The 19,851-nt window shown below is 26.9% G+C and overlaps 1 protein-coding gene across 2 annotated transcripts in view; it reads right to left on the minus strand.

Moving 5' to 3' along the window:
- The window catches only part of LOC101238158 (receptor-type tyrosine-protein phosphatase eta), a 112,607-nt gene that overhangs the window by 46,846 nt on the left and 45,910 nt on the right, over positions 1–19,851 (minus strand). For both annotated transcript variants that reach the window (XM_065801239.1, XM_065801238.1), the window contains exons 7-8: positions 12,145–12,282; positions 11,840–11,956 (exon numbers count right to left, since the gene is read on the minus strand). In XM_065801239.1, coding sequence (XP_065657311.1) covers positions 11,840–11,956; positions 12,145–12,282 — 255 coding nt within the window. The remainder of the gene's footprint in view (positions 1–11,839; positions 11,957–12,144; positions 12,283–19,851) is intronic.

Consider the following 19,851-nt stretch of genomic DNA (forward strand, 5'->3'; position numbering starts at 1 on the left):
ATATTGTCATTACAAAACAACTTCTTTTTTGCCTAGAATCAGCTAGATGAAACTCCTAAATTTACACTAGGCAATACGAAACTTAAGTATGATATATGCTGTTATAGTATTATTTCTGATACCAGAGTGACTCAGCATCTTGGCACCAGTATGTAACTTCATCTCCTATGAGTGGAAAATGCTTGATTTCATTCACAACATTACAATGTAATGGCCTTCAATGAACTGTTTACCTCACTAATCAAGATAAAATGTAAGAAGGCTATTAAGTATTGAAAGACGCATTGGTCAGAATTTGGTCACATCTAACCAAATTGCTGAGCATGTTGTAAAACTGATGGAGGAACTTCATGCGAAATCGAGAAAAGCTTTGAAGTTCACATAAAAAAATATATTTTTAAAACATTTTTGAACATTTTATACAGATTACTAGCTGTTTTGTTCTGTTCTTGTTTTTGTTTTGTTCTGTTAATAAAAATTAATTAGTTATTACTACTAACTTCTTGAAAAAAATTTTAAAAAAATATTCTAAAAAAAAAATCAAAAATGCAATTTATATTCTTAAATTAAACTTTCCTTGATATGTTTCATAAAAAAAGATTTATTACCCTAATATATATTTACCCTAATAAATTATCTAACCCACTCTCGTCTAATGACTACTATCCGACTGCCATTACATCTGCATTATGCAAAGTTTTTGAACGCATTACCAGTTTCTTTATCCATCACACCAAGCACAAACGCTTGTGTGATTGATAATGTTTGTGACAAATGGGTCTCAATCAAGCAGTTCGGTTTCTTTCCAGGACGATGTACAATAGATGCTATTATTCAAATTATAGAGGACTGAAGATAATAACAAATCAATTTTTGCAATATTCTTTGATTTTGCAAAAGCATTTGATCTTGTCAGTCATGACAAATTACTGCTAAAGTTAATAAATATTCTACTTAGCTGGCTCACTTCTAACTGTCGCCAAAGAATTAAAACAAATGATCTCACCACTGACTGGAAATGTATTGAAGTCGGAGTACTTCAAGGTAGTGTTTTTGGTCCAATTTTGTTAATTCTCTTTATTACTGACATTAAAGCTGACATAATCTCACACTTGAAACCATTCTTCAAAAATATGCTGACGACATCCTAACTTATATAACTTATGATAAAGTTTATGCCAATAAACCTCAATCTATTGTAGATAGTTTTGCACTATGGTCTGTTGTCAATGGAATGACACTTAAAAGCTCTTAATGTAAAACCATTACAATTAATCTTAGGTGCTCCAAAATTCAAGTTATACCCTCTCTCATACTGAACAATACTGAGCTTGAAAAAGTCAACAGCCACAAATACTTTGGAATCATGCTCAATGAGAATCTTGATTGGGATGAACAATATACAAAAGTGCATAATAATGTAAAATCAGTACCATATCTACTCGAGCAAATCAAACACACTCAGCCACTCCTTCTACAAGATTTTACCCAATTTGTCACTTGATATATAGTGTTCTTACTTCGTGCAGTACCGCTGCGAAAAAATAGATGCAGCATTTCCATAAAAATGCTTTAAACATTATCGGAAATGAAAAACAAACAGATTCCCATTTGCTCTGAATACTGCAAAGACCACCACTTATCAACAATCTATTATTCAAAAATATGTCCGCATTCTTTGTGACGGTGTCAGCAATCCCTACTACCACAAAACATTAGGAGTTTCACTGCCTTTTCCAGACATAAATAATGTTTGCAAGCATTTTTGGCAACTTTCTCTTTAGTATTTAATGATGGATAAAATTGTACAATTCATTACTTGTAATGCTATTCAATTATAAATAAATATTTATAAATATATATATTTATTTATAAATAAATAAATAAATATATATATATATATATGTATATATATATATTTATATATATATATATATATATATATATATATATATAATATATATATATGTAGTATATATATATAATATACACGCACACACATATATATATATATATATATATATATATATATATATATATATATATATATATTATAGAGAGAGAGAGAGAGAGAGAGAGAGAGAGAGAGAGACCAGTAAAAAATACTAGTATACTTAAAGTATACTAGTATTATTTTTAAAAACACCTTTTTTTTGTCCGTACTTACCAATATCCAGATTTAATTACTCTCGAGTCCTTAATACAAAGTAGGGTGGGAATAAAATGATAGGGAGTGGTAATTCCAGTCCAGATCTAATAAATGGGAGGGGGAAAATTCAGTTTAAAAATCCAAACTAATATTTTTTACAAAACAAGCATAAAACTATTTAAATCTAGCGTGGCTCACAGTCTAATGCACATTTTCTAACAGTTGTTTTATAATAGTTTGAATAGGGTTTAATATGTTGGTATAAGTTTTATACTTTGGTGAGAAATAAATTAAAAGCTTATTTTCGATAAATTGAGAATTACAAAGTGGGTAATTTTTAAAGCCTGTTTATACTTAAAAGTTTCTTTTTTATCAGTGACTGAAGAAATTTGTTTTTAATTTTTAAGGCCAATATTCATTAATTTTTTTTCAGATAACGAGTAAAAATTAATAAACAAGGGGGTCTTAATAAGCTTGGGGTGCATGGGAAAATTTTCCCAAAATTAATAAACACCCCTCCCCCCTTTTTTTATTAGGGACTCGAGAGTACAGGTAATTACTGACAAAAAAAAAGTTTTAAAAAAAATACTAGTATACTTTATGGATACTTAAATATAAAATATTAAACTAAATAAAATATTTTTTTTTATTCAAATTGTCGTTTCATAAAGTTTATTTATCATATATATAAAATACTTATATAAAATATATAATAACATATATAAAATAGTATATATATGTATACATACAAAAAAAAATTTATTTTTATTTTTTAGCAACTTCTTTATTTTGAATATCCATTTCAATATTTATTTTTTTAGCTCTACTAGCAATGTTAATTTATATTGAAAAAACATCTGGTATAGTATGTAAACTTATCCTCGTTATATAACAAATAACGAGGGTATATATAACCCCTAGAAATATTGTAATTTATTATAAGAAAGAGGATAAGTTTACATATTATACCAGATATTTCAATTTAACTAAATTTTATAAAAGCTTATCTAAGATGTTAACTTTTAAAAATTGAAAAAACATTCATTCATTCATCAATTCATAAGTTTGTACTTATGAATAAGTGTTGTTTTGTATGTTTGCGGAATTTTCTTTTTTGTTTAGTTTTTAATTTAAGTCATTTTATTTCAAGTAATAGAGTAAACTGGGGTAAGAGTAAACAAAGAAAAAAAAGTGAACGGTTTAGCTGTTTTGTTTCTTTTGCATTTATTGAAAGCTAGAACAAAAAATCTTTAAAAATGCAAGGCAACATTTTGTAGAGAATTTTGTGCTCTATCTAAAGGTGTAAAAATTATTTTTAAAAATTTAATTTTGCCTTAACAAACCTTAAAATTCTCATCCTTGTAAAAAAAAAAAGTTTTTTTCTAATAAATCAACTTCCAAAACTAAAATTAAATTTTACTTAACAAAAAATGCTTTTTATGTAGAAAACTTTATGATAACCTTTCAAAAACTTAACTTTTCAAAATTAAATAAGCTAATTCCAGAAAAAAGTTATGAGCTTTTTTGGGGAAAGAATAAACATGTTAATTGCTCACACATTATGCATAAGATGAGCGTGGTTAAACTAATTAATAGTTGTTATTTATTTAAAATGTAAATAAATATGGCAGCCTTCGCTATACAATTTAAAAAATTTAAAACAAAATGACTCATACTTACATTTATAAAACGCAAACAACTTACAATAAAGAGCAATTGCAACTTGCAGTAGAATAAATCAAAAAAGGCAAAATATCACTCAGTAAAGCTTCAGAGGCATACAATATACCAAAGGCAACTCTTCACAAGCGTGTGCACAACAAAGTCCAATCACATGGAAGAGGTATAACTACCATGCTAAGTACAGCATTTGAATTTGTTCTTGTTTCAGTATTTATCAGTTTAGCCAATTGGGGATATTTAGTATCTACAAATCAAAGTCATCTGTTTCCTCCAAATGGTGTACCAGGATGAGAATGATATCAAAGTTTCACAAAACGATGAAGTCATAAATTAAATGTCAGAGTAGCAGGCAATATTTTGTCTCTCAGAGCTTCCTCTTGTACCGAAGACAAAATAACAAGTTATTTCAATTCACTTCAAAATTTCTTGAAGCGATAAAATTTCTTGATATCAACTATAACATGGCATGCAACTTGTGGAATTTTGACATAATTGGATTTTTAGGCAATCAAGGTAAACAGCATATAATTTACAGGCTCCGAACTAAAAATCCATTCAAAATTGGTTGGTATCAACGAAAAAATTAATTACACAGTCAGTAATTGTGTCAACGCTACTAGTACCATTCTGCCACCATTCATAGTTTACAAATCACTATCACATTTGTACAAAGACTGGTGTGTAGGAGGACCACCGAATAAAAATTGATTTTTTAAAGATTTTCAAAATATTTTTTCTTTATTTTTATATATTTATATATATTGTAAAAAATTCTCTTCAAAACAAAAAAAAATATCAAACATAAAATATTTTTTCATTAAAAAAATATTTGAATCTGAAGCTAATTCTCCCAGTTTACTCTCTTAGTAATAACTTGAGTTTTTTTTTTTTTTTTTTGCACAAAATTGTATAAATATTTTTTAAATTTGAACTTTTGAAAAGAAAGAACTTTTTGGCCTATTTTTTGTAAATTTCATAATGATAGATTTTAAATTGAAATTTAACTTGATTAATATACTTAAAAAATTTTTTCACATAGTTTTATTTGGTTTGTACTCATTTTTATTTATCCAAAGAAAAAAATTGTCAAATAATAAATAAGTTGCGCTTTATTAAAATTCCATAATTAAGATTCATCCGTAATTGGTATGCGGTGGTGGTGTAGTGGAGGTTCCGAGTTCGATCCCCACAATGTCCCTGGTAGTACTGCACTTAACTTGTTTCTCTGCACAGCTGCCTTGCTTGTCAAGTTTCGTGTTTTGGGGTTAAAGTTAACTTCCTCGCCTGTAGTGGCCTTCTCGGCCTTGGGGAGGTGAATTAACAACAACAAAAAATTAACTATTTCTATGGTATATGATAATACAATAATGTATCAAAAAAGATATTTCAAAAATGATTTAAGTATTATTCCTTAAACTTTATTTTGTAGGTGTATAATTTTTTAACAAGTTCCAACTGCAAACTGTAGACACTATTCAAGTTGAGAGTTATTATAAAAAAAAAAGAGAAAGAAAGTTAAAGACCAAAAAAAACTTTTAAAACTGTAAATTGCATTAGTCAGGAAAAAAAAACAGGACCAAACCATTAACGCTTGAGAGAAAAACCAAACAAAAAAATTTTTTTTTTGATGAACAGAAAAGGTTTTAGTGCTAATACCAGTTAATCAACCAATTATTAAAATATTTAAAACTATAAAAGTAATAAACTATTATAAATAAAATATAATTAAAATAAAATAAAAAAATATATATAATATTAAGACACATAAACTTCGTATTTAAAGCATATCTAGACTATGGTGTTAATTGACTATTTAGCTGTAAAACTGATTACTTATAGTGTTAATTGAATATTTTAAGCTGTAAACTGAATTTGAAATTAGTTTTGTCATACTTGGACCAAAACCTGATTCAAACCCATATTTTTTAAAAATATATTAAAAAATGAAAGAATAAAATTTAATAAGAAATAATAATAAATTTTATTATGATAACAACTTCACTTAGAAATTTTTTTTCGTATACATTGAAATTTAAAAAAAAAACTATAAAAATACTTTAAATTTTTTTTTTTGTTTTAAAAAAAATACAAGTAACCCTTATGATATAAAATTTATATATTACTTTTAATATAGAATATATGAGCATTTTTTTAAAAATAAATCAAGACACTTGAATACAAAATTTTTTATTAGTTGATTTTTTACATTTTCTCAAATACCATAATCCCTAAAAGCCGATAGACTTTTCAGCTTGAACAAGCATGTTTGCATACTTGATGTAGTTAAGGCCATTTTAAAACATTACAATGTTTGTATAATATTTTGCTGACCATGACATATTTCTGTACGATCAGGTCTATGATTTATAAGACAAAAAAATTGAAAATTATAAAAAAAATTTTAATTTTTTCATAACATAAAATTAATATGTTTGTAGAGAAAAAACTCATTTTTGTTTTTTTTAAATCGACTAAAAATCACGATTCCTTATCCAAATTTGAATAAGATTTTAAATAAATGCGCTGTTTAGGTGATTTGTTATGATTTGTTATGATTGTTTATTGGCAGTTTTTTCTTTATTATAAGTTCTTTCTTAAATGTTTTGCGAAAATTGATAGAAATGTTGTATTTTGACAACTATATTTAATAAATTATCAGGACAGATCAGAACTAGTATCTATAGTGGGTTAACACACTTTTTCAAAAGATTTTAACTAAAATCTTTTGAAAAAGTGTTGAGCAAAATTGATCTAAAGACTAAAAAATGGAGTTCTTTTGGTTCACTATTAGAGGTAGTAAAAAAGTTTTGAAAATTATTTTAAAAAAGAAAAGTTTCTTTGAACTTTATAAAAATCTGAAGCAAAAACAAACATAACATTGAAAGATCTTTTTTGGGCATAATACGCTAAAAAAATCATGCTGATGTCAAATAAAATAATTTACTACACTAAGTACAATTAGAATTATAAACAACATTGATATACTTTTTATATATATCTGGGCAAATACAGCATCAGACAAGACAAGTTGCAAAATTTGTAAAAAAACATGTATAACAAACATTTGTAACCTTTCTACATCTACCATATTAGCTGCATTATTTCTAGCAATTAAATGTTTTTTGTAGCTGGAACTAGCAAGTCATAAATTTTGAACTGTTTTTCATAGATTTTTGGCAATATGCAATACATTAATTTGATAAATTTTGTACAGTTGAACATAAATGTATGACAATTCACCAAAAAAAAAACAATAACTTGGAGTTTCAAAGGGTATACCTTTAGGCCTTTTTTTTACATTTGTATAAAAACTGAAAATCTTTAGGAGATTATGATTATGTATATGAAACAAATTATAAAAAAGACAGAAAGTAAAATGATTCTTCAATATATATTGTTTTCTATTTAGTATGTACTTTTGATATCAAAAACATTTATTATATAAAATCTAAAATTTATTATATATTTATCTAACTTATATAAATTTATTATAATATTAAAAATAATAGTTTTCAAGAATAATAATGATTTATATAAAATTATTATTATTATTGAAATATGTTTCTTCAGTCATCTGCTTCGCCAAAGTATTAAAAATTGTTGATGCTATCATCCTGCATTTTCAAAGTTTGTCTTTCCTAAAAATTATGCAAACTATTTTTCTGGTATATCATATATTTACCATTTTGGAATGTTAAAAAATCTATATTAAAAAATGGTCACAAATTGCATCAAGTCTAATGTTTTAGTCTAAAACGACCACTTTGTTGTAATAATTTTCTCCTTGACAATCACCACAACTGGAAACACGCTTAAGACTACGTTTTTGACAACAGCAAGTATTAGACCCACATTGGTTTTTTGAAGACATTTTATAATTGCATCTTATAATACTTAGAAGATTATGAGTGCCACACCATTATCAGTTGTGATTGGAATAAGACCATTGTTTTCTTTTCTCAATCCTCAGTCTTCAGGATTAAGATTCTTATGCTCATCGAGTAACTTCATTCAATAACTTAAAGATGGGCACATAACCAATGTAAATATGCTTTTTAGCTGGTGGTAACTTATGAGGTTCAATAATAGCTTTGCAAGTCATTTCCAAATGCTTTTGATATCTATCATATCAAAAGTGTGGTAGTCAACTCTCAACTAAAATACTGTTCAACATTTCTTAGACCAAAGCAATGCAGCATGTCTTATGAACAGAATAGTTGATTTAACATGTATAGAGATGTCTTCCTTCAGTTTTACAACATGCAATGCATCCAGTGATTTTACTTTGTCTTGTTGTCAGATTTTAGCTTCAGTGAAAAATGAACAAATATTGATGAAGTTGATTTTAGAGGCATCATAAAATATTCAAAATTTTCTTGTAATTAAAGAAGTAGGAATAAAAATTATAGCTATATAATTTACCCCTTAACATAACCCTTGCATTTCATTACAATTCTTTGTTTGAGCATTCAGAATTAAAAAATTAAAATATTTTAAAATTATTAAAATAAAAGCAACATTTTAACATTTCATTCAAATTCTATTTTAATATATTTTTATTAAATATGTTTGAATTAAATATGTCATATGTTTCATTAAACCAGTTAATCATATTGCAAAAATTTTTATTCCTACTTCTTTAATCACAAAAAATTTTCGAATACTTTATGGTATGGTCACGAACATTTTTTTCTGCGAGTAAAAAAATTTTTTTTTGTATACATTGTATTAGCAAAACAAACAAACAGAGAGATCTTAAAAGTGTATAAGCCTAATCTTAAAAATTTTAAATATACTTTTTTCATTTTTATTTTCTGTTTTATGCCTTTAATAAAAGTTACAAGAAAGTGTATACAGTTAAAAAATAGAAATATCTTAACTTAGTATTGAAAGATAGGGTAATTTTAAATTTGAAGGAAATGTTTAAAGAGAAGATATTATTTAATACGTACTAAAATCTAAGTAATGGATCATCAATCCTATTTCTTTAGCTTTTTCACAATTTATTTCATCCTTTCCAATGATGGACACAAGACCTGTAGATAGAGAATGCAGGTTTGAGTCTTGATATATAAACGGATTTTGTTTCTTTAACCACTTTACAAATTCTTCACAGTCTAAAAAGTTGTGTTGTTTGCTTTTTTCTGTTTACATTCTGTTAGAGTTGTCATGGCTTTGTTAATAGCCACACAAGAGTTTAAACAAAATACTCAAAGAGTTCTGACACTTTCTGTTTCTTTCAAGGACATGGACTAACTTTCTGTGAGTCAATGTCCTCAAATTACACCGCTCTACTTTTTACAGAATGCATTAATATTTGCTCAATTGCCAAATCAGACCAAAGCCCAATAAATGACTGGTTCTTCTTACTACATGTTATCTATTATAAAAGTAGTCACTAAACCAAAAACTTTTGAGACACCACTGTTCCATTTCTTGAACATAAATTCTGACATTCTTGGTATAATTTATAAGCCCAGTTAGAGCAAATAAATTTAGCATCAGCTTTGTATGTGAAGAGACCAATTATGTAACATGTATGAATTATGTAATATGTAATATGTAATATATGAAATATGTAATATGTAGAAATATGTATGTGAAGAGACCAATTTGATGTAATGAAGTTTTTTGCAATCATCACATATTCCATATATTGAAGCCAGAAATCTGCCATCCTAGATTGTGATTTCATAGATAGATAAAATTGTCTGCTCTACTTGACATGGTGAAAAATTGTTCTATTCGTACAAACTTCTTAAATTTGTCATCAAAGTAATTTTTATTGCTTTTTCAAAAAGAGGTCGAAACAAGGAAAAGTTAACCTTTCTGTCATTGACAAGGAAATCGAGCTGTATTATTTTAAGAGCACTTTCTGCTAGAATGTGCACTCGAAGCAGCCTTGCAACAGCTTTTCCAGTCATAAATATATAACACTAAATTTGCATATATCTCAATAAACAACTCGTCAAAATCAGATCCTCCCATAAGTTTAGCAATGCTTTAATGCAATTTATTTTGGTATAAAATCAGTCTGAATACTAATATTTAAAATTTTTTTTCTGATGATTGCTGTCGCTTTTACTCATAATGGTTGGTCAAATGTTACACAAGATATTGGCATGCTTCATTTTTAAACCTGATCCATAACAAAACAAAAGGTGGAGTAAATGCATGTTTTATCAAAGGATTGAGATCAATTATTAGAAAAAACAAAACTGATTTTTGCAGATAAATCACTATACTAGTTACTAGTTGCATAAAACTTGACAGTTTGACAGTGGGTAATTAGTGGAACTCTTACATATGATTTAATAATCTTTGCTGTTGCTCTAACTATATCATCCACTGTTTTTATTGTCTTCTTTTTCGTTTTATTTATAAGATGAGAGGCCGTATCTTTAAGACAAACTACAAAAAAACTTAACTCAGCAAAGAAGTCTTGGCTTCTTTCTAAGTCATTTGATTGAATATACTTTTTATCATTTTAATTAAGTTGGTGCATCTTTTTGTGAAGCTCCTTCAATGTGCGCAACTCAATTTCTACATGCTCTTCTAACCATATACAAACTTATTTAAATGATTTCGACATAGATAGATCAGAGGTCTTCCTTTTATATTTTCAGATGGCACATTCAGTCTAAACTATGCCATGCATATGTTATGGTAGACAGAATCAACTGTGACTAGATCAATGCAATTTTCTAGACATCTAATTACTGTTTTTCCTGACACATTTTTTTTTAAACAACTTTCAATGAGTTTTTTATTGAAAGATTGATTTTTTCTTTAATAACAGAGTTTCTTTTATTGTCATTTTTTTAGCAAAGAAAACAATCTATTGCCGGTCAAAAGAGTTCCCAAGAATAGAAGATAATACCAAAGTTAATTAAGTTGATTAGTGCTTTTAATCCCTTCAATTTAATTATAGCATGTGAGTCATTAAGAATAAATGGTTCTTTGCATATCAAAAACTTTTCTTTGACGGCAACTTGAGCCATCTAAAAATAAATCAATATATTTGAATCTACAACATGCAGAATACTGACTCTATGACTTTGGAGTATTAGTTACCAAAAGCAATTTATAACCATAATGACCATGTAAACTATAAACATGTTTAACAACTATATTAATAGATTAATAAACATACCATTAAAATTTTGAATTTAATTCAATACTAAAGGTAAAGTTTTAATTGGAAGTAATTGAAATTCAAAATAACTAAAGCAAATTACCAAATAATGCTTTATGCAGTTTTACAGGTTAAATAAACATCAAATACTAAAACAATAATTTATTTTTTAACTATTACTTGAAATTGTTTACTATAAGATTTTATAAAAATATAAACCTATAAAAAAAAACCTATACAACATGCATGAATAAGTAACATAATGTTTTAATGCTTATATATATATATGTTTTAATGCTCATATATGGGTATATATATCATATATATCATATACAATGCTCATATATGGGTACTGTAAAATTCATTGAATTTATAGAACATTGCATTAAAGTAATAAGCACACTTTTCAATATTTTCAACAGATCTTAGTATAAAAACAAAATGACTAAGCGTCGCAAAATATTCGGTACTTTTGAAAAACTTTTTGCAAGGGAACATATACATAATACTTCACCAAAAAAAAATATATTCCCTATCAATTGGAAGGTGTACTTTTAGTAGAGATGTCACACATAGTGATTTTGCTGAATACCAAATATTCAGCCAAGCACTTTATTGTAGGTTGGGGTGATTTTTTTAGTTAATCCAGCAGACTATTAAATTAAACTAGCTCTATGAAAATGACATGAGTTGACAATGTCTCCCAGGGCAAATTAACATTTTGCCAAAAAGCCAACTTTTAAAGAGACAAAAGCCTTTGGTGGCCTGATTAAAATATGAAAATAAAAATTTTATTAAGCTAATAAGATAATAATAAATCTTAATTTTGAAATAAATAAATAAAAAAAAAAAAATTTAATGATGGCACAAACCATTATTTTCTTTGTCTGATTTATTTGAATGTTGATAACACAAAATACAACAAAATCCTATTACAAGTAATAAGACACCAAGTACAACGCCAGCTGATATTAATCCTATCTTCGTTCCTAGCAAATTATATATATATATATATATATATATATATATATATATATATATATATATATATATATATATATATATATATATATATATATTAGAATTAATTACTTTATTATTTCATAATTCTTTAAATTAATATAAATTTGGATTAAAGCATCAAAAACTGCGTATAAATTAAGGTTATTATAGATACCACTAAGCGTATTGCTTGCTTCTTCGGGTTTGGTCTGAACTACCATCCAATCGTGAGAAAAATATGCAGTATTGTTTAAATATGTACGTTGGAAAAACATATATTTTGTGTTTGGCTCAAGAGGAACATTGTGATAAACTATACAAAAAAAAAATGCTTAAAAGAGTGTACTATTTACATTATATGCATAATTATTAATAAACATAATTATTAATAAACATAATTGTTAATAAACATAATTATTAATAAACATATATAATATAACATATTTTAACAATAAAACATTTCAAATACTAAATTTATTTTCAACTTAACATTTTAACTTAAAAATATAAGAATGCTTATGTAACCCAAATAAATATGTAATACAAAATATGCAAATACTTTTGACATAAAATATAAAAAGATAAAAAATACTAAGCTGAAACCTTTGAATGTTTGCTTATACATTTATTATTTATTAGTATTGTATATTACTTATTTGTTTGCTTATTATTATTATGATATTAACTCAGACATTTTTAAAAATCACTATTTTATTAGTTCTAGCATTATTATTACTACTTGACTGCAGAATTTAGTTGTTCATTTTTTATTAAATATTTTCACTATTACAGTATTTTAGCCAAATCTATTTTATTAATGTAAACAATAATTATATAAATTTACCACAGAGAACAATTATACTAAATTTATATGTAAACAATTGTAAGCATTTGAGGTGTGAGTCTTAAATTTACAAATATCTCAGATTTATTTAAAGAACAATTTACTTTTAATGATTATTTAAAAAATACTCATGCCTAAATTATAGTGTTTTTTTACTAATTTAAAAATATAATTTTCCATGTAAATGTAAACTAGTAAATAATTACGCATTAAAAAACCATTTTATTCTTTGTTTTAACATTTGTACTTTGTTTTTTTAATTAAATATATATATATATGCATATTTAATTCAAATTATTTTACTTTGTCATCAGGTTTCGGTCATAAATTGCGTTTAACACAGCTTCAGCCTGATCTTGGCCAAAAGAGCTTTTCAGTTTGGGTACAGTCAGCAATTGTTTCCTTTCTCCAAATGAAATTAGAATAGCCAGACATTCTTCTTTAAGACTTCTTACGTACATTCCAGGTAGTAATTTCTCATCCCAGTAAACAATTACTATCTCAGGCATATTGTTTTTAAAATCTGATTTTATAGATTCTGCTCAGTTTTTTCTACTCTATGTGCAAATGCATTGAATGGACAATTAATTCATCATCACAGCTCAGATCCAGTACTTCTACTACAGCCTGAAGTATGAAGACAGAATACCTAATGCTTAATTAACATTTATCTAACGCTGCAACTAACTTAGACACGATAAAGTTCTTTCCTCCTCTTTTTGTAGTAGTTTCAGAGCTTTCAATTTGAGAGGCTGATGGTAATGGTTCTGAAAAGGCTTTCATCAGTGCTGGTATATTGATTGTGATGTTCTTTCATTTGTATGAAATCTTATGCAGTAAGAGATGACGATAAACTCCCAAAACACATTTGCTCATGTCTTTTTTTCTTCTTTTAATTTTCTCTGTCTTTCCCTTTCTTCTTTTTTGGCTAATCTTTTTTCTACACCCTCTAAACATCTTGGACACTCAGGTTCTTGCTTGTAAATATCTTGCTTTTTTCTCTCAAAGCATGGTGAAGATCTACGAGTTTTTTTACACAGTTAGGTTTAGCTCTGGTAGAGATTCTAGCTTTTTCTCAAAATATGACTGACAAGAATGACAAGATTTGCGATTTCATTAAAAGTCAATTTAACTTGGCAAATGTTAAAAAAAAAGTACTGCAAGAACTTGAGGGTTAGATGGTAACTTTGTGCCTTAATTCTTTTTAATTAATTAATTTTTTAATTAATTTAATAATTCACGCCACCAACTATAAAAATGCTTTTTTGTATTGCTTCTTAATTCCACTGCTATTTATTAAATATAAAACAATATGTGTTAACAGAGAAAATAACTGAATAAGGGTTTTTTAAAAGTGCAGATTTGCTTAAAACAGTTTTTACAATGTTACAAAATTGAAAATATTTATCTATTTACAACTATTGTTAATAGATAATTATCATCTATTTACTATTATTAATTATTATCAAATTATCAAGATAATATATATATTATATATATATATATATATATATATAATATATATATATATAATATATATAATATATATATATATATACAGTGAACGAAGTTTTCTTAGCCGCACACATTTTTATCAGATTTTTCATTATAGAGACTTAATTAAACGTTTTATTAAGAAATTTCTGTATGTGATATATTTATACCATTGTTTGTTAATTGATAATTAAAAGATAATTGATATCATTGTTTTTATAATTTCTTTATATAAAAAAATTTAGTTATTTGATTTATTTGAGTGCGAAATTTGTATAGGCGCAGTTCTGTTTTATTAAATTTGAGATATAATTTTTAGTTTTGGTGTTGAAAAAATCAATTTAAATTGTAAGTAATTTCATAATTGACTTATAAAAATATTTTTCATAAATTTAAAATTCAATGTTTCATATTTTTAGTGAAATGGCACAGGGAAAATTTTTAAATGACCATGAAAAAGGTTTAATTAAAGCATATAAGGATTCCGGAATATCTAATAGAGAAATTGGACGAAAAATTGGACGATCTGAAAAGGTGATTAGAAACTTTTTGAAACTTGGGTCAGTATATGGCGTCAATCAAAAAATACGTAAAAACTACAAGATAACGAAAAGGAACGTGGAACAAATTCGACAATTAGCGACAAAACAAAAGTTAACTGCGAGTCGAATCATATCAGAATTAAGTTTGACAATCACTCCTAGACGTGTTCAACAAATATTGTCAAGATCTGATAATATAAAATGGCGAAAACCACTAAAAAAACCATGTTTAAAGCAAATACACAAAGAAGCACGACTTGAATTCGCCAGAAAATATATGGATTTTGGAGAAAAGTGGAAATATGTCGTATTTTCTGACAAAAAGAAGTTTAATCTTGATGGACCAGATGGTTTTAGCTATTACTGGCATGATTTGCGAAAAAACAATGCACCTCGTTTGTCACGCAATTTTGGTGGTGGATCATTAATGACATGGGCAGCATTTTGTATCAATGGAAAGACATCGATATGTTTTATATCAACAAAAATGAAATCCATTAATTATACAGATTTATTAGAAGATGTCTTAATCGATTTTTTGGAAAATAACTTGGAAGATCAAGTCATTTTCCAACAAGAAAATGCACCCATTCATAAATCAAGAGAAACTATGGCATGGTTTGAATCCAAAAACATCGAAGTGATGAGATGGCCTGCATATAGTCCAGATCTCAATCCAATTGAGAACCTTTGGGGAATCTTATCTCGAAAGGTTTATGAAAATGGGCGACAATTTAGCAGCATTCAAGAGCTTCGAGGTGAAGTCAATAGGTGTTGGCAAGAAATTCAACCAATGACACTCCAATCGCTCATTAATTCAATGCCAAATAGAATTTTTGAAGTGATTAAGAACCACGGAGAACCCACCAAATAATAAAATTTAAAAAAAATATTTTTTTCCTTTTCATTATTTAATTTTTAAAAGTGCGTCTAACGAAAATTCGCATATGAAAAGTGCACTCCTTATTATTTTTTTTTTTCTATTTTTAATGTGATATATTTTTATTATAAATACTTTACTAATAAAATACTTAATAACTAAGCTATACAATAAAAATCATATTTTCTTTTTTACCTAATAAATTTTCCTTAAAAATTAAAATTTCGAATAAAAATTGTGTGCGGTTAAGTAAATTTCGATCACTGTATATATATATATATATATATATATATATATATATATATATATATATATATATATATATATATATATATATATATATATATATGATAATATAAATGTATATATATAATATATATATATACAGATATATGATAATATAAATGTATATATATAATATATATATATACAGATATATGATAATATAAATGTATATATATACTTAGGTTGTTAGGGAAGTTCATAGAACTTCATCTATTAAGATACAATGAAACAAGAAATAATTAAATATTTATATCATTTTAAACTGTGTTTAATTATGAATATTTTAAGTACTTGTTGAAATATTTTGAATGTTTATTAAAAAAGTTATTTCAATTTTATTATATACATTTAAAAGAAAAAATTTAAAAATGGAAAAATTTGAATATCGAGCATATATTAAAACGTGCTCTACTTGGAGTTTCAGCACAAGCCATAACTGATGAATTGGTTTTAGTTAATGGTGACCAAGCTTCAAAACATAGTACAGTTGCCAAGTGGGCTACTTTATTTAAAGATGGTAGGGAGAGTCTCAAAGATGATCCTCGCTCAGGGCACCCTCAAACCACGTATACAGCTGAGAGTATTAAACGTGTGCGAGCCATTATTGAAGAAAATCCGCATGCAACACATGATAAAATTGAAGTCCTGATATCGATTAATAGTTTTACAATCAACGAAATCATTCACAACACACTTAAAAAAAGAAAATTAACATCACGTTGGATACCCCACAAGTTAACCGATCAAAATCGCAAGAAAAGAGTTGAGGCATGTAAGGAAAATTTAGCCCTTTTCAGAAACAGCCTATTGAGACTGTGTGATATTATTACAGGAGATTAGTCGTGGTTTTATTTGAGAAAAATTGGACACAAGTCGGCTAACGCTAGTTGGGTCGTGAAGGTGAAAGTCCAAGAACTATAGTAAGATGCAACAGGTTTCAGCCAAAAAACATGTTCTACATCTTCTTTAAAACATCAGGTGTTGTTCATTTGGGTTATGTTGAAAAAGGAGACACCATTACTAGCCAATATTGTATAAAAAATTGTTTGAAACCTTGTATATGCGAAATAAATAAACAAAGACCTAAAACAGGCACTCAAAATTTCAAATTTCTCCATAATAACGCTCAACCCCATGTGACTAAAACCGTCACAAATTGTCTTCACCAAGCTGAAATTACAATAATTCGCCATCCACCATACTCACCAGACTTAGCACCATCCAATTATTGGCTATTCGACTTAATAAAAAAAAAATCTTGATGACAATACTGATGTTGAAAGTCATAAAACTCGCATAACGAAGCTACAAACATATATATTATATATATATACATTTATATTATCATAAATATGTATAATATTACATATATATATATATATATATATATATATATATATATATATATATAATATTACATATATATATATATATATATATATATATATATGTAATATTATACATATTTATGATAATATATATGTATATATATATAATATATATGTAATATATATGAATATATATAATATATATGTAATATATATACATATATATATACATATATATATATATATATATATATATATATATATATATATATATATATATATATATATATATATATATATATATATATGTATGTATGTATATAATATATATGTAAATTATATATATACATATATACAGTGCTTTTTTTCTAAAAAAAAAAGGTGCCTGAACTCACCTGTATATTTTTTGGGTAGGGGGTGAGTGGGGTGAGAGGTCACGCACTGTATATAAAATGCAAACTTTACAAAACTATCAACTTCTATAACAAATCCCATAGTTTTTTCAAATTTTTGTTGAACATATCCTCATGTCTTCTTTCCTTGCTCTTAGTGTCTACTGCTGAATGTCTTCTGCTAAGTAACCACAAATGAACGTACTTTGAAGGATCGAAGGTTGTTAGTGGTGGTTCCACTAATTCAATGAATAACAACGTTGAAACTGTTTTTGCTATTATTGAAGCCCTTGTTATTGTGATGATCAGATTTATCTGTGGAAACCCTTGTTCGCATTCACTTGAGGAAATAGGGATAGTATGTAGAGTATGTACCATATGAACTAAATTTTCAGGATGTGTTTTTTCTGCCAGGTATTCACAGAATCCACGAATCATTTCTCTTTCATTTAACTGTAGTCATAATGACAGATTTCTGATTTCAGTTTCTATAAATGTCACCTGAGTGTTAATGTTTTCTTTGTCAGCAAGAAACCTTTTCTCAATTGACTCTTTTAGTTTCATGTATAAGCGTTTGGATCAATAGCTGAATCATTTTTTGGAATTTTTATTGTGAAGTGAAACTCCATGAAAACGGAGATTCTGTGCTGAAACTAAAGCAAATTTGTAATGGGGACCACCATTATTTCATCTTTCTTCAAATACTTGAACAAGAGCTTTAATTTTTTGATTTGCTTTGTATAGATCAATATTGCGCTCATGTAGGTCTAGACTTAATTCAGATAATTCTTGGAGAGCATCACACATTAACCCTAAATCCATTAGAAGCTCTGTAGATGTAGTTTTTTTTTTAAACCTGCATAAGTGGATTTTTCATTTTTGTCCCTTAAAGGATCAACCATCGCTTCCTCAAAATGTTTCACCAGCGCTTCATAACTTTCCCATACTGCAAAAACTGAACGAAAACTAGATGACACCCAACGTGTATATAAAATTTGACCAATTTTCAGCAGCTGAATATTAAGTAATTCTGTGCATGAACGTAACTCTCTGCTATTTTTTGGGGAAGCATGATACACAACATAAAGCTTTTCAAGAAATGATTTGAATCTGTTAATACTTGAGATCTCCCTAATAGTGTATAATATATCGCCTACTGATAACTCCAATCTATGATTAGCACAATGTCAAACTATAGCAGAAGGAAACTTTTCAGTGAATAATTTGAAAATGCCACTTTTGTATCGTAACATCACTGCAGCGCCATCACATGCTATAGAAACTAAATAATTTTTCAAATATTCACCTTTCATCCGATAAGAATAAAAACATTCACATAAAGCATCAAATAGTCCTTGAGCCGTAACACTTTCAAGCTCTACTAAATCCAAAAAGAAAATTGAATGGTAAATTCATTCCGCTGCCTCTTACACAGCACCAAATATACACTATCAGTGTCGATTTTAGGCTTATGGTTGATTCATCAATTATTATTGAAATCTTACTCTATGACTTTATGACTTTTGCAATAATTTTTTTTTTCATTTTGTTACCTATATGATTGACAATATTAATGCATGTTTGTAGAATAAAGAATAGGACCCATTTTAACTCCATTAATTTCTTGAAGATCAATTTCAAAGTTGTTAAAAGTTCATTTTAAAGTTGTTAAAAGACTGGTTTCTTTTTGCAACTTTATGTGCAGCTCGAAAAATGTTTGCCATTACAATTTTCTCACGTGTTAAAGGTTTTAAAATATTGTTTGACAGAATCTCTTTTTTAGCTTCTTCTACCATCTTTAATGCAACTTGATGTCCAGAAGATTCTTTGTGATCAAATATTTTTTTATGTAACGAATTTAACTGTTGCTTTCTATCTTCACCATAATAAGAAACTTCATAATTGAACCATTCTTTAGATATTTTCATTAATATCTTTGCTTCTACGCCAAGTTTTTTTACTTTTTGGCAAGTACTGCAACCAAGCTTTTTTTGCGGAAAACAAAGCCATTCATTTTTGGAAGTAAACTCCCTCTTTTGCTCTAAAGTCCAGCAACTTGGTCAGCTATAATTGGCGTAATTGTCTGCAGAAGGTAAATTTGACTATGTAATTTTGAT

Source organism: Hydra vulgaris, chromosome 07 (genome assembly GCF_038396675.1).
Source record: "Hydra vulgaris chromosome 07, alternate assembly HydraT2T_AEP".
Taxonomy (NCBI): domain Eukaryota; kingdom Metazoa; phylum Cnidaria; class Hydrozoa; order Anthoathecata; family Hydridae; genus Hydra; species Hydra vulgaris.